The following is a 15,016-nucleotide window of genomic DNA, read 5'->3' as shown; positions in this document are numbered from 1 at the left end:
GAAAGGGAAAAATGTGCTGGAATCTTTGCGCGTGCGCAGGAGAGGCCACACCAAATATTCCCTCTTTTTTAGAGGCTGTTATCCACAGATCCCATGGCTTTTTAGCCAGGATGTTTTTCTTCCCCTTTTAGCAACATGTGCCTGAAAAAAATCCCGGCCCCTATTAGGGCTTGGAAAACTCAGCTGCTGCCGGAGAGAATAAATCAAATTCTTGGAGGGGACAAAAAAAAAAAAAAAAAAAGGCAGGAACGCAGCATGTTTTACCCAAAACTTTGGGACGGGAGCAAGGAGCCGGCGGGAAAGGTGCTATAAACACATATTATATTGTTGGCTTTTCGCAGATATTAGGATGAATGCTGTATGTATAATGTTAAAATAACTTTGCTTTTATTTCTGCTATTAACAAAACCATAGAGATAGCAGTAGTGGCAGCAGATGTAGTTATGAGTAAACTGTCTGTTTGGTCGGGATAACATCCAGCGAATGTGCGATGAGGATCCTGCTACTGATACGCCAACTATCAGCATCTGACATCTGAAGAGAGTGTGGACCAAGGCCCAAAGTGAAAGTGATAAAGAGGAACCAAAGCCACACCCAAGCGACCTACATGCTCCAAAAAGGCGGACCCAAGGAGGGGCCGTGTGAAATAGTCCCCGGAATATATAGACTGGTTTATGGATATGCATAAGGGTCTATGAAGATGCAAAGGACTGAGGTAATGAAAGGTATTTAAGGGATATCTCCTAAAGTGAAGGTGTGCTCTTGGCTGAGTGCCAAGACGCACCCGGCCGTAATCTTTGCTTTACTTTGTCTCCTACTGTCCTTTATTAAACTTCTTAAATTTTTACAGGAGAGTGAAGGCGTTTCTCACAAAGGGAAGCCGGGGAGCGCAACGAGGTGCACGCTACAGGAAGCCGCGGCCTCCGGTGATAAATAGGAAAGCCGGGAGCACAGGATGTGTTTCGGGAGAGCTCGGCGGGACAGCGGGATGTGACCGCCGGAGGTGACTCCGCTGGTCATTTGTCCGTTTGTCCGGCGGGATGGCCACCCGGGCGCTCCTGCTGCTGCCGCTGCTGGCCTGGAGCTGCGGAGGGGAGGACGTGGAGGTGCTGTGCGCCGACAGCGCCTGCTATACTTTGCACCGGGATGAGAGCAGCTGGAAAAGCGCCCAGGAGCGCTGCAAGGATAACGGGGGCAACCTGGCGCCGGTGGGCAGCGCCGGCGAGGCCGCGCGGCTGCGGGAGCTGCTGGCCAGAGCCGACTGGGCCGGCCCGGCCTGGCTCGGGCTTGCCCTGCCCCGGGGTCACTGCGTGCGGCCGCAGGAGCCGCTGCGAGGCTTCTCCTGGGTGGCCGGCGGGGCGCCGGGCAACTTCTCGGAGTGGGCATCTGAGCCGGCGGTCACCTGCGTGAGCGCCCGCTGTGCCGCCCTGCGGCCGCCCGGCCCGCACGGCCCCGGCGGCTGGGCGGACCGCGCCTGCCGCAGCACGCTCCCGGCTTTCCTCTGCAAGTTCAGCTTCCAGGGCATGTGCGGGCTCCTGCCGCTGGCCGGCCGCGGCACGGTCACCTACACCGCCCCGTTCGGTGTGCGCAGCGCCCGCCTGGCCGCCGCTCCCTTCGGGACGCTGGCCGAGGTGGAGTGCGACAGCGGCCGAGCTTCGGCCTTCGCCGTCTGCAAGGGGCCGCTAGACGGGGGTGGCTTCGCCTGGCACCCGCCGGGTCCCCTGTGCCCGGTCAACTGCGGCCGCCACAACGGCGGCTGCCAGCAGCTCTGCCTGGATGTGCCCGGCGAGTCCCCGCGCTGCGCCTGCCGACCCGGCTACGTGCTGGCCGCCGACATGGCCTCCTGCGTTCCCGAGGATTCCTGCCATCCCAATCCTTGCCAGGGATCCTGCCGGGCGCTGCCCGGCGGCTTCGAGTGCGGCTGCGAGCCTGGCTACGCCCTGGCAGCCGACGGCCGCGGGTGCTCGGATGTGGACGAGTGCGAGTCGGGGCCGTGCCAGCACCAGTGCCACAACTTTCCCGGCGGCTTCCAGTGCCACTGCCGGCCCGGGTACAGCTCCACGGGGCCCGCTGGCCACCACTGCCACGACGTGGATGAGTGTGCCCAGCCCGACGCGTGCCCGCAGCTCTGCATCAATATTCCCGGCTCCTTTCGCTGCACTTGCCGGCCCGGCTTCCAGCGGCAGCCAGGAGGAGAGTCCTGCCTGGATGTGGATGAATGCCTGCGGGATCCGTGTCCCGGCGCCTGCCGCAACTTCCCCGGCGGCTACGAGTGCCTGTGCCCGCCTGGCTCCCTCCGGGACGACGATGGCCACGGCTGCAGCCCCGGAGACGCGATCCCAAGCAGTATCCCACAGAGCTCCGGCATCCCACAGAGCGCCAGCAGCATCCCACAGAGCTCCACCGTCATCCCAGAAAGCTCCAGCATCCCACAGAGCTCCAGCATCCCACGCACCGCGCGCATCCCATGGACCACGAGCATCCCTCGTACTCTGGGAATGCCCACCGCGGGACTGGGAGTCGGCTCGGACGAGCACAGCGCCGACGGCCCGCGGCTGCTGCTCTATTACATCGTGGGCAGCCTGGTGGCCATCCTGCTCCTGCTGGCGTTCGCCCTGGCGCTCGTGGCTTGCAGGAAAAGGGCGGCCAAAAGGGAGAAGCCGCCGGCCAAAAACGCGGCCGATAATTATTGCTGGGTGCCCGAGCAGCCTGAGAGCTGCGGGGAGCGCAGGTAGGAGTGGGTTAAAAATCCCAATAAAAGGGTGGGAGGGAATACTTTGTGCCCAAAGTGAGCTCCTCTGGCTGTTCCAGTGGGATTTACAGTCCTGCTGCTCCAAGGGTTAACGAGAGGGGAGAGGGAATGGGGTGGAATTTGTCTCCTCAGCTCTGTTCCAAAAGGCAAATTCGGAATTATCGGATCATGGTCCTAAAGGGAAACTTCTCACTTGGAATTCTCCTGCAGCCCCTTGTGCACTGCTCCCTCTGGATTTGCCTCCTTCGCCTGGAAAAGGGTTTGAAATTGAGACGGAAAAGGGTTCGAAATTGGGATGTGCCTCAGCAGAGCTCGAGCAGGCCCCTGCAGGCACAGCCAGGGTGTGGTTTAAGGGTTACTTTTTTAAGGGTCTTATTAAAAATATGTTGCCTGAAACCAGGGAAAACTGCTTATCACAGAGCCAAGGAATTGCATAAAGGTAGGAAAAGCTGTGTTTGGAATAACCACCTCCTCATTTCCTGAGTGTCCTGCCTAAATCCACTTCTAAACAGAGAAAACAATGCTCTCCTTCCCATCAGCCACATGGGAGGCTGGGCTTTTCCTGTTGGATCTTTTTTTCTGGGGAAGAGCTCTTCCCGGCTCCAGGCTGTGTTTTCCCTCTTTCCCTGTGTAAGGAACATGCTGGAATTGGAATATTTGCTGATTATTCTGTGTAAAACTCGTAACTCCCAAAAAACATCTCTGGGCCGAGTTGCTCCCCAGGTACTTCCCAAAATTCCTTGAGCCTCTTGCAGTCTTTCCAGTGGGAATTCTCCTCAAAATCCTGAGGGGCACATCCAGCATCACCTCCTCCATAGTTTATCCATGCTATGAAGGGCTGGAAAAGATCAGCCACAGGATTTGAAGGGTCCAGCAGCTTCCTGAAATTTCTGTTTGAGTTATTTTGTCCCTGGAGCTGAATTGCTCCAGGAATGAGAATGGAACACAAAGGAGTTTGCAGTGGGCAGGGAGCTGCATCCTGTCATTCCATGTGTTGAGGAAAACCCTTTCCTGCTTTTTTCTTGTCTTGGGTCCCCATTGTGAGCTGCAAACAGGAAAATGGAGCTGATAGGAATGTTTTCCATGTACTGCCTTGGTTGGGAAAATGTGGGGGAATTCAGCAGCAGAATTCTTGGAAATCCTGCCAAAAATTCCCAAATCCCAAGCCAGCAGAGCACTGGGAATAGCTGGATCAATGAAGGAAATCCCATGCAATTATGCCGGATTGGTATCTGTGGGAAGTGACAACCTTGGGTTTTTTTATGGGCTATAAGACTATAAAAAAGGGAAAGGAAGGGTGAGGGTGGAATCATAGCTGGGAAGAACCTGAGGTGTGCTGCTTAGTCCCAAAAAATGGTAATCCTGATTTCTGATGCAACTTCTATGTATTCCATTGGGGAATGATGATGGATCTAGGGACAGACAGGAATTTGTGCCAAGGGTTTAGGTTGGATTCTTCCTAATGGAATATTTTCTGCTGTAGCATCCTCCCTCCTGGTGCAATCCCACCTGGATTCAACCTTATGTCTCATTTCTCCTAGCACATCTTGATCTGTGGCCTCCTTAGGGAATTGTCCAGGGACCGGTGAATCCCACAAGTTGGAGCAGGATAATTTGGTGCCCCGTCTTCCAGAAGAGATGGGATGTTCATCCTGCTCCTTGGAATTTTTTGTAAGGGATGAGTGTTTTGCTTTCCCAGAATGAAACTCTTGGATTTACAGCATAAAGTTATCCCAACACCTCTCTCCAGATGAAATTCCAAGAAAACTTGAACAAAAATATGTTTCTAGTGGGTTTTAATAAAGATATTCCTAAAAATCCATGGTCTGGTGCTCCTAATCCTTGTGTTCACTACGGTAGGTGGGTGGTGATCCCAAATCCTTTCCTAGGGCTTATTCAATGATCTCAGCCTTTCCCGGGATCTGTGGTCCTGGGCAGAGGTCATTCCCTTCATCCCTGCTGAGGCCATGGGGTGGGAGCATTGGGATGGGCTGTGTGGGATCCCAATACCACAAGGAAAGTCCTAAATCCATGAGGAAGGTCCTAAACCTATTAAAAAAGTCACAAAGCTACAGGCAAAGCGCTAAATCCATGAACATGGTCCCAAATCCACAAGCAAGGCCCTAAAGCCAGGTGGAAGGGCCCAAGTCCATGAGCAAGATCCTAATCCTATGACCAAGTTCCTAAAACCACAAGGAAAGCCCATGAGAAAAGACCTCAACCCACGGGCAAGGTCCTAAGACCATGACCAAATTCCTAAAACCATGAGCAAGGCCCCAATCCTATGACCATGTTGTCAATCCCACAACCAAGCTCCTGATTCCACGGCCAAGGTCCCAGTCATACAGCCAAGGTTCCAATCCCATGGCCATGGTCCTAATTCCATGGCCAAGGTCCCAGTCCAACAACCAAAGTTCCAATCCCGTGACCAAGGCCCTAATCCCATGACCAACATTCCAAATCCATGAGCAATCCCTTTGATTTCAGTGCCGCTCTGCGTGAGGTTCTTTTCGGGATCAAATAATGGGATAGACCTCTTTTAGATCCTATTATCCCATGATATTTCGTATTATTTTACATTCCATTGCTTTCCATTCCCTCATGGACAGCTGCCAGCATTCCAACAGAGCAACCTCATCCCAAAACCCTTCAAAGAAGCCAAAAACTCCCCCCTATTGGCACAAACTCCCAGATTTGGGGGTCAGGACAAGCATTCCAAGTGCCCGCTCGAGCAGAGTGACAGGGACAGCCAGGATGAGTCAAAGCCAAAGGGAAAGGCAGGGGAAATATGATTAATGGGATTGGGGAAGAGGAAGAGCAGCCTATCAGCAGGCAGGGCAGTGCTGGCACCCTGACTCAGGCGCTGGAGCAGTGGGATAAAAGGGAATTAAGAAACCGTGATTAATCCCATTCCTCCCACCCCATCTCAATTATCTTTTAGGGACAAACGTCAGTTGGGCAAGGCCAGTGAGGTGGGATCATTGTTTGGGAAGGCTCTGTTTTTTCCTGGACAAAACCTTGACAAGGAATTTTTTTATCTAGGTTTGCAGTTACTGAAAAAAAAAATAACAGCAGGAGCAGAAATTTATTGTTTTGGGTTTTTTTCCATCTCCACTACACTCTCTTTTCCTTTTTTTCCTGTGGTTTGCCAGGATGTTTTCCGCATTCTCTTGGTAGTGTTCTCCAGAGAACAGAAGCAGAAGTAAAAGGAGAAGTGGAAGAAGAATTGGAAATAGTGAAATGAAAATTGTGGGAACGAAAGGTGTTCCTAAAGTCAGTAAAGGTCAGAGTTATCCAGCTCTCCAGGAGATTCCTAGGAATGATCCTGCTTGGATAAATTCTTTGTTTCAAGCTCCCCCATGGATACTTTCTCCCTGAGGTTCATCCCTGCTGCTGGAATTAAATTCTATAGACATTTATTTTCCATTTTTGTGGCAGATCCAAAACGTCCAATGGGATTAAATAAGAGTTAATTATTAATTATTAATTACTATTATTATTACTATTGTTATTCCAAACTTCCTTTTTCCCCAAAACCCCACAGGGTTTTGTGGGAAGCACCCAGGGTTGTGAGAGGGCAAAACAAACACCAAGGGTTTAAGAAAGGACAAAGTTCAATAAAGTTCACTAAAGTTTAATAAAGTTTAATAAAGAAACCTCCTTGCTATGATCCGAGGAAATTGGGATTTGCTGCTCATCCCAAAGGACAATTGCAGTGCCCGAGGCTGTTGGAATTCCATGAAAAAACAGCATCAAATCCCCTTTTTGTGGAGTTGAGGAGCCTGGGACATTTAGGTTGCACTTTTAGGTTGCTCTTGGCTCTTTTCTGGCAGCACAGAGGGATCCCCCAAGGATAAACAGATAGAATGGGATATCCATTCTGAGGTGTCTTTGGGGAACAGGGGAGAGGGTCATAATATTGCTTAATAACAATAATACCAAAGAGTAGAACTATATAAATTATATAACTGTAGATGGAAATACATAATTATATGTTAATTTTTTATTAAAGAAGTTTTCCCTAACCAAACCTAAACAGTTTTCCTTCATCCCATTCCTGATTCCCTGGGAGCAGATCCCAAGCCCACCTGACTCCACCATCCTGTCAGGGATTGCGGAGAGGGAAAAGCTTTCCTCTAGAGCCTCCTTTTCCTCAGGCTGAGACCCTTTCCTAGCTCCTTCCTGGTGCTCCAGCCCCTTCCTGGCTCCATTCCCACCTCTGGACACGGTCCAACTCCTCTTTCCACTCTGGATGCAGAGCTGGACGCAGGATTTGAGCTGTGACCTCCGCAATGCTGGCCCTGTGGCAGCAGCTGAGTGACATCCCAGTGGGATCCCAGCGGGGTGACAATTCCCAGCGGCGCTGCTTCCACCCCGAGGCCCCCTCCTGTGAAACCCCCGTGCCGTTTCCCCCATTTCCCAAGGCTCAGCCCGTTTTCCCCGGCACTCGCGGGACGCCCCGGCCGCTGCCGGCCCCTCCCCGCTCAGCCGGGCGGGCCCCGCCGGGGCGGAGCCGCCGGGAGGATGCGGGAGGGGACCCGGGGCCACGGGGCGGGGGCGGGGGCAGCGCCCGGCCGGGATTCACCGCCGCGGTCGCTCCCGGCCCCGGGGGCGCTTCCTTCCTCCGCCGGGGCCGCTATAAAGGGGGCGGCCGGGAGGAGCGGCCCATGCTCAGCTCGGGGCGCCGCCGGCCGCCCCCTCCGCGGGCCATGCGGCCTCTGCTGCCGCTGCTGCTGCTCGGGACGGTGGCTCTGGCACAGCCGCGGGACCTGTCACCCGCGGGCACGCAGTGCCTGGTGGACGAGTGTTTCGCCGTGTTCTGGGCGTCCCGGCCCTTCTCCGAAGCCAGCGAGGTCTGCGAGCGGGGCGGGGGACACCTCATGACCGTGCGCTCCACCGTGGCCGAGGAGGCGATCGCGCTGCTGCTTCAGAACCGCGAGGGGCGGCTCTGGCTCGGGCTGTCGCTGTCGCCCTTCTTGTCCTGCACCGACCCCAGCCGGCTTCTCCGCGGTTTCCGCTGGGTCACCGGCGACCAGCGCACCGATTACACCCACTGGGCACTGTCGGGGCAGCGTTGCGGCGAGCGCTGCGTGACCGTGTCCCGGGCGCTGAGCTGGGAGGAGCGGCGCTGCGAGGAGCCTGCAGACGGCTTCCTCTGCCAGTACACCTACGGAGACAGCTGTCCTAACCTGGCCACCCAGCCCGTCCTCCCTATCACCTACACCACCCCCTTCGGCGCCCGCGGAGCGGACTTCCAGTCGCTGCCTCCGCGCAGCGTGGCGTTCGTCCCTGACCTCGGGCTGGAGCTGCGCTGCGAGGATGGGGACGACGAGGGGCCGCGCTGGGGCCGCGACACCCCGGGAGCGTGGCCCTGCGAGGTGGACGGCGGTGGCTGCGCGGGGACGTGCGCGGTGGAGCGCGGGCGGCCGCGCTGCTCCTGCCCCGAGGGCACGGTGCTGGCCCCGGACGGGCGCGGGTGCCGCTCGCCCTGTGAGGGGGCGCAGTGCCAGCATCACTGCGTGGTGGCCGACGGCTCCTTCTTGTGCATGTGCGCCGAAGGGTACCAGCTGGCGACCGATGGCATCAGCTGCGAGGACATCGACGACTGCACCAGCGAGCCCGGCCCGTGCGAGCAGAAGTGCGTGAACACCAAGGGGGGCTTCGAGTGCCAGTGTCACAGCGGCTACAGGATGGTGAACGGGCACTGCCAGCGCCTGCCGCCCTGCTGGGAGGCGCCGTGCCAGCAGCGCTGCGAGGAGCTGCCCGACGGCTACCGCTGCGGCTGCCACCCCGGCTACGCCGTGGACCCGTGGGATGCCACCCTCTGCCGCCTGCACTGCAACGCCACCGAGTGCCCTGCCGTGTGCGACGCCGAAGGGGCCTGCGAGTGCCCCGAGGGCTTCCTGCTGGACGGCGACGATCTGTGCGTGGACGTGGATGAGTGCGACAGTGGTCACTGCGAGTTCAACTGCACCAACACCCCCGGCGGATACCAGTGCCACTGTCCCCCCGGCTACTACCTCCGCGGCCTCGACTGCATCCTGGACGGCGATGGCGAGGAAGCGTCCTCGGGGGATTTGGAGCCCGAACCGCACGAGCCGGTCCCCAGCCGGCCCCCGCCGAAAGCGGAGCACCTGCACCCCGGGGTGCTGGCGGGCATCGCGGTGAGTGCCCTTCTGAGCCTCCTGGCCCTGCTGGCTCTGGGATTCTACCTGGCCAGGAAGCGCTGTCGTTCCCACGGCTCTGTGGATTACAAGTACAGCGGCCCCCATGAGAAGGAGCTGGGGCTTCAGCCCGTCCCCTCGGCACAGAAGCCATAGGGACATCCATCGGACGGACATTGGAAGGCCAAACTGGGTGACATTTATCCGCCGCTAACCACCCCCCCCCCCCCCCGCCCCTTCCCCGCTGCCCGGCTGGAATTTTTGAATGATAATTGGGGAAAAGCTGTGATCGCACCACTCCCAGAAATACTCGCTGCTTCCCAGCCGGCTCTTGGAATGCTAGTGCCGGAGAGCGGGAACAGCAGGACACCCAGAGGCTGCTCCGTTACCCCTTCTTTGGCATTCAGCTTTCCTTTTCCCGAGTGGGCGGTCGGGAAAACCGCAAGGAAAAACCCAGGAGGGACGACTCCGTGTGTAAGTGACTCTAAATCCGTGGGATGAGAGCACGGTGTGACCAAGATGGGGACTTTGGAAGGACACCTCGACCCAAATCCGCCTCTCTCGGGCTGGATGGTTTTCCCGGACTGGAAGGCTCCTGCTTTTCTTTGGGGTGGGGTTTGTTTGTTTTAAGCTGAGGGAATGAGGAGCAAAGATGTTGTGGGAAGCACTTGTCACCTTAAGCCACAGGTGAGAGCAGGCTCGATGTCACCAAGGGGGGACTCAACTTATTCCCATTCCGTCTCCTTATTTTTTGCGGGGTGTGGAGGTTAAACAGGGACACGAAGGCTGCCGGGATGGGTTTTGTAGGAAAGGTTTGCAGTGCTGCAGAACCACATCCAGTTCCTTCCATGACTTTCCACTGTTGTTGCCTTAAATTGTTGGATTTGGGATATTTTTACGACCCCTCCCACCCAAAGAGATTTTCCCTGTTCCCTCGTGCAGGGTTGACTCTATCCCAAAGTAAAACATTCCCAGGGGGCGGGATCCAGCGCGCCGCTCATTCCCAGCCACGGACTGGGTGGGAGTTCTGAGAAGGATCTAGTTTTCCAGCTCCATCCTTCCCTGGGGAGCCAAAGGGGGTCCTCTTCGGGCTGCCGTTGGATCGGGAACGTCAGAGCACGTGCTGGCAGCTTTATGCTGGTGAAATATTATCCCGGAGTGGTGGAAGTTTTGGAAGCCTGGGATCAGAACTGGGGGGTTCTGTTCCCCAGCATTCCCCCCTCCCACCTTATGAACTTCCCAGCACGCATCTCCCCTGGAATGCTAAACCTCCGCTGCAAATTCCCAGGAAAATCAAAATGAGGCATTTATGGGAATTGTGGTTTTCCTAAAAGGTCGTTATCCTGAAGGCTGGATAACTGAGGGTCCTGTCCATGGATCTCTTGGAATGGATTAAAATGAAACCACATGGAGTGAGGGCTGTAAATCTGTGGATGTGCCAGGTTTATTTTAGGACAATTTGGCTGCAGTGGGAAGGAGGGAGCTGTTGTGATTATCCATAAGTATCCGTGATTATCCAGAAAGAGATATCAAAATATAAAGGTGTCACTTTGGAAAATATCCAAGGAAAAGGAAGGGAAAGAAAGGATAAGGTTTGAGAGTGGAAAGACTTTGCTGAGGCATCATTTCACCTGCAGAATCTGCTTCCCATGGATCTTCCCTTGTTATCCAGCTCAAACCCCTGCTCATTCCTGGATGGATCCGAGGTTTTGCCACCACATCCCCAAAACCTCCTCCTTCCCCCTGATCTCAAATTCCCACTTCGGAGTTTTATCTTATCACAAATTCCTTCCTTACTGTGTGTCAGAAAACTGAATTCCTGGCACTCCCTGTTTTAGCCTCTCCCGGCCCCACCTGCTCCTCCCGGGCCCTTTTGTAAATCCTTATTTATTTATTGGAATTTTACTCTGTGTGAGGGATTGTCTCATGGAGATCCTGTGTGGACACCAATAAAGTTTTGCGAATCTGGTTTAGACTAACTGCTCAGGGACTATTCTTTCTCCCCTTCCCAAAAATTCCTCCAGAAATCCAGAAAAATCCAGGAGCATTCAGGGCAGCACAGGGATGAAAACATTCCTGGCTGGTTACTTCCGCAGTGGGATTAATGGAAGGAATGAGCCACAAATAATGGACAACACCAATACTATTCCAAGGACAAAGTTAAATCTCAAATAAGCTGGAAGTGGCTCACTCCATGGGGCCTCCATGTGCTGTTCCTCACCCTGGGTTTTGGGCTCACCAAAATTTGGTTGTCCTGGTTTTCATATTTTTTGGTGGAAATTTTGTCCTGGGTGTGCTAAAATCTTGAGATTTTGGGGAGGGAGGTGTGTATGATAGGATCTCATTCTGCTGTAGATGCAGCAGAGCTGACGGGCTTTGGGATTTTTCCTGGTGTCTCTTGGGAAGAAATGGGAATTTATTATTTAATAATCAGGAGGGCCATGTGCTCCATAACATCTTGGGGTCCTCCCAATCCCCAGTGAAGGCTGCTGGATGCCGGAATAATGGCAATAACCACTCCATCCATGGAACTTGCTCCATCCCAGGCCAGTCTTATGGCTTTTTATTTTGGAGAGCAGCGCAGCGCAACCGGTAATAGGACCCGGCATCACAGGCCCTCTCCCTCTGGCATCCCCTTTTTCATCCCCAGTTTTGGGGTCCCCTAGAAGGGGGTGGTTTTGGGGAGGAGGGCCCCAGGTGCGCAGCAGGGCTGGGGATGCAGGGGGTCCTGCTGGCAGGGCAGGGGGGGACACACGCAGCCCTTGGTGTCCCCGCGGGGTGCGGCGCAGTAATCCAGCGGCTCCTCCTCATCCTCACTGTCCCCTCTGTCCCCATCGGTGGCGTGGCAGCAGCACAGGCCGGCGTCGCGGCAGCGGCGCAGCACGCCGTGGAAGGAGTTGCGGAAATTCTCAGAGAGCAATCCATAGAGGATGGGGTTGGCGCAGCTGTTGGAGTAGCTGAGCAGCAGCGAAGCGTTGTGTGCGCTGGCATCCAGGTGGCCAGGCAGCAGCAGCTCCAGCAGCTGCACCACATAGAAGGGCAGCCAGCACACCACAAACATGGCCACCACGGTGACCACCAGGCGCGTCAGCTTGCCCTCGGAGCGCCGGCGCTGCTGCCAGCCCACGCCCTGCGCCACCACGCGCATCTTGCCGGCCAGCAGCAGGTAGCACAGCGCCATGGCCACCACGGGCAGCACGAAGCCCAGCGCGCTGCTGTACACCACGAAGGCGGTGGCCCATGCCGGGCTGGGCCAGAGCAGGTCGCAGGCCACCGCGTGGCCGTCGCGGGTGACCGCCGTGCCGGCGAACACCGGGATGGGCGAGGCCACCAGCAGCGCCAGCAGCCACACGCCGCCGTTGACCAGCTTGGCGACGCGCGGGCGGCGGTAGGAGGCGGCGCGCAGCGGGTGCACCACGGCGATGTAGCGGTCCAGGCTGAGCACAGTGAGGCAGAAGACGCTGCTGAACATGTTGAGGCCATCCACGCCCAGCACGGTCCGGCAGAGCGCGTGGCCGAAGGGCCAGCGCCGCAGCGCCACCGCCGTGGCCACGAAGGGCACGCTGAGCATGAAGAGCTCGTCGGCGATTGCCAGGTTGAGCAGGTAGATGTTGGTGGCCGTCTTCATCTTGGCATAGCGCAGGATGACGAAGATGACCAGCGCGTTGCCCAGCAGCCCCAGCAGGCACACCAGGCCGTAGATGCACTGCAGCACCACCATGCCCGCGATCTCCGCCACGCTCCCACCATGCTCTGGGGTGGCCGGGGGCTGGCCGGCCTCTCCCGCCGCTGCCGCCGCTGCTGCCATGCTGCTGTTGGGAGGCGGCTCAGAGCTGGCCCAACTGGAGATGCTCCAGAGGGGGATTCCAGCTGCCAAGAGCTGCTCGGCGTCCGTGCTCATGGAGGAAGGTGATCCATGGACGGGAGAGCAGCGGCGATGGGGTCAACCTGCGGGCAGGGCACAGGGGTGAGGGCTGCGGAGCACAGAAATCCCAGTGGCTGCATTCCCCTAGGATTGGGAGCCTCCATCCGCCATCCCTGACTCCCTCCATCAATCCCCTCTCTGCCTGGACACCTCCATGTCATTCTCAGGCCAGAGCATCCCAGTTTTTGGGATTTCAGAGGCTGTGGGGTGGGAATTAACCCTGCATGGGGCTCCTTAAGCCAGCTGCGATGGCCTGGGAATCGCAACCTGTCCTGGGAATCAATCCCAACATGGTCCAGTACTAAATCCCAGCCTGGGCCAGGAATTAATCCCAACCTGGCCTGGGAATCAATCCCAACATGGTCCAGTAATAAATCCCAGCCTGGGCCAGGAATTAATCCCAACCTGGCCTGGGAATCAGTCCCAATCCTGCCTGGGAATCAATGCCATCCACCTTAAGGAGCCCCCGCAAATCTCGAGGATTTCATTCACCCTACCAAGGAGAAAGTCAGCAGGGAATATTTTACCTTTCAGTATTCCAGGGATTGAAGGAGCCTCACTACTTCCTGCCAGGGGAAAGAAGCTGCTGTGGGAAGATGCTCCGGTGGGATCCGTTGCCAACAGAAAGTCCTACTTGACCTGGATCAGATGACCGGGAAGATCCGGACCTTTTAAAGCGAAAGACAAAGCAAGGATGGACACGCAGGATCTTCCCCCTCTCCTGCATCCCTATGCCGCAGGCTTTCAGTGAAAAAATAAACGCAGCGCAACTTTCTGCTCCAGGATTTCCTCTGGAAAACAGCGCAGCGCCCTCCACCCTTCTCCCTCCGGGCTGCGCTGTCCTGCGGCTCCCGGCCTGAGCATTCCCGCTCCAGCGGCTCCTTCCCGGCTCTGCGGAGGGCGGGATCCGCAGCCCGCTTCTACCCCCGCATCCCAAATCCCGAATCCCAAATCCCGCATCCCGAATCCCGCATCCCGAATCCCGCATCCCGAATCCCGCACCCCGCCGCCGCATCCCCCCGTGGCTCCGGGGAGAGGTAGGAGATGGAGAAGGAATGGTTGCCTTGGCAACGCATCCCTCATCCCGCATTCCTGCCGCGCATTCCCGCCTTCCCTGCGCTCGTTCCCAGCACTGCAGGGCCCCCGGATCCTTCCCGCTACAGCCCCTTCCCTGCCGCACCGCATCCCAGGATTCCGGGTTTGGACAGGTGAGGACCAGCCTGGCCTGGCCCCACATCCAAACCCACCAGGAATGCCACCCATTTCACAGTCTGTGCTGGAAATGAGGGTGCAAGAAATAAAAATGGGAGGAAATTCCGTCTTTTTTTTTTTTTTTTTTTTTTTTTAATTCAGTTCCTTGGTTTGCGGGTTTTTTTTGGCTTTTTTTTTTTTTTTTGGTTTTTTTTTTTGGATGAGAGGGATCCAGGTTATCTTATCCCTGGCAGCAGCTCAGCCCACGTCATGGAATCACAGGATCATGGAGTCATGGAATCAAAGAGTAATGGCATCATGGAATAAAGGAATCACTGAAGTTGGAAAATCCCTCTAAAATCGTGGAATCCAATGTTAATCCAGCACTGACCCAGGTCTCCCAGTGTCACATCCACGTGAATTTAAATTCCTCCTGGAATAAGGAGTCCACTGCTGCCCTGGGAGAGAAATTTTCCTGATATCCAACTTAAACCTCCCCTGAGCCATTCCCTTTTATCCCATCTTTTGTTCCCTGGGAGCATGGCCCAATTACCACCTAATTCCAGAGACAGACTTGTAGGGAATGAAATTCCTCCAGATCCTCCTTTTTTCCAACATTCCCTTCTCCCTCAGCCCCTCCTTATCTGATTTATCCCAACCCTGGCCAGGAAATTATGGAGCAAACTTGCCTCAGTCATCCCAAAATCATAGCATTGGGAATTTTTGGGAATTTGGAGCTGGCTGAATGAGCCCATTTGGGGCCCTACTGCCAGGATGGGAATAGGGATAAAGATCCATATGATACGCCTGGGAACTGGGCTTGGAAATCCTGGGAAAACAGGTGGATTTTCTCTTAGCTGCTTAAATCTATGACCGTGGTTAATGGTGCAGCTGGCACTGATCTCGCTGGGAATATCCAGGATCCAGGGAATGCTGGCACCCCATCTCCACTCCCAATTCCATGGGGTGTTCCAGTGGGATAAA

The 15,016-nt window shown here is 55.9% G+C and overlaps 3 protein-coding genes across 5 annotated transcripts; 2 read left to right on the top strand and 1 right to left on the bottom strand.

Annotated features, from left to right (window-relative positions):
- The first annotated feature begins 275 nt into the window (after window positions 1–275).
- CD93 (CD93 molecule) lies at window positions 276–4,574 on the top strand. Of its 2 annotated transcripts, none has more exons than XM_002197225.6 (3): window positions 276–715; window positions 851–2,731; window positions 4,294–4,574. In XM_002197225.6, the coding sequence occupies exons 2-3, from the start codon at window positions 1,041–1,043 to the stop codon at window positions 4,301–4,303; spliced, it is 1,701 nt and encodes a 566-aa protein (XP_002197261.4). In that variant the 5' UTR covers window positions 276–715; window positions 851–1,040; the 3' UTR covers window positions 4,304–4,574. The 2 variants fall into 2 exon arrangements, with proteins under 2 accessions (XP_002197261.4, XP_072783438.1); XM_072927337.1 differs by having other exon boundaries at window positions 276–725.
- A 2,721-nt stretch (window positions 4,575–7,295) lies between these two features.
- THBD (thrombomodulin) lies at window positions 7,296–10,895 on the top strand. Its single transcript, XM_030268657.4, has one exon. The coding sequence runs from the start codon at window positions 7,420–7,422 to the stop codon at window positions 9,070–9,072; it is 1,653 nt and encodes a 550-aa protein (XP_030124517.4). The 5' UTR covers window positions 7,296–7,419; the 3' UTR covers window positions 9,073–10,895.
- A 557-nt stretch (window positions 10,896–11,452) lies between these two features.
- On the bottom strand, window positions 11,453–13,985 carry SSTR4 (somatostatin receptor 4). 2 transcript variants are annotated; one of them, XM_030268659.4, is made up of 3 exons: window positions 13,844–13,985; window positions 13,369–13,509; window positions 11,453–12,864 (listed from the first exon to the last, which is right to left on the bottom strand). In XM_030268659.4, the coding sequence occupies exon 3, from the start codon at window positions 12,815–12,817 to the stop codon at window positions 11,579–11,581; it is 1,239 nt and encodes a 412-aa protein (XP_030124519.4). In that variant the 5' UTR covers window positions 12,818–12,864; window positions 13,369–13,509; window positions 13,844–13,985; the 3' UTR covers window positions 11,453–11,578. The 2 variants fall into 2 exon arrangements, with proteins under 2 accessions (XP_030124519.4, XP_041571247.2); XM_041715313.2 differs by lacking the exon at window positions 13,844–13,985 and having other exon boundaries at window positions 13,369–13,826.
- Between the last annotated feature and the right edge of the window lie 1,031 nt (window positions 13,986–15,016).

Source organism: Taeniopygia guttata, chromosome 3 (assembly GCF_048771995.1).
Source record: "Taeniopygia guttata chromosome 3, bTaeGut7.mat, whole genome shotgun sequence".
Lineage (NCBI taxonomy): Eukaryota > Metazoa > Chordata > Aves > Passeriformes > Estrildidae > Taeniopygia > Taeniopygia guttata.
The sequence above is the reverse complement of the archived record's forward strand: the minus strand, read 5'-3'. Positions and strand labels throughout refer to the sequence as shown.

Excerpts from the sequence above, each read along its gene's own strand:
- CD93 (XM_002197225.6), top strand. The coding sequence starts at position 1,041 with ATGGCCACCCGGGCGCTCCTGCTGCTGCCGCTGCTGGCCTGGAGCTGC.
- THBD (XM_030268657.4), top strand. The coding sequence starts at position 7,420 with ATGCTCAGCTCGGGGCGCCGCCGGCCGCCCCCTCCGCGGGCCATGCGG.
- SSTR4 (XM_030268659.4), bottom strand. The coding sequence starts at position 12,817 with ATGAGCACGGACGCCGAGCAGCTCTTGGCAGCTGGAATCCCCCTCTGG.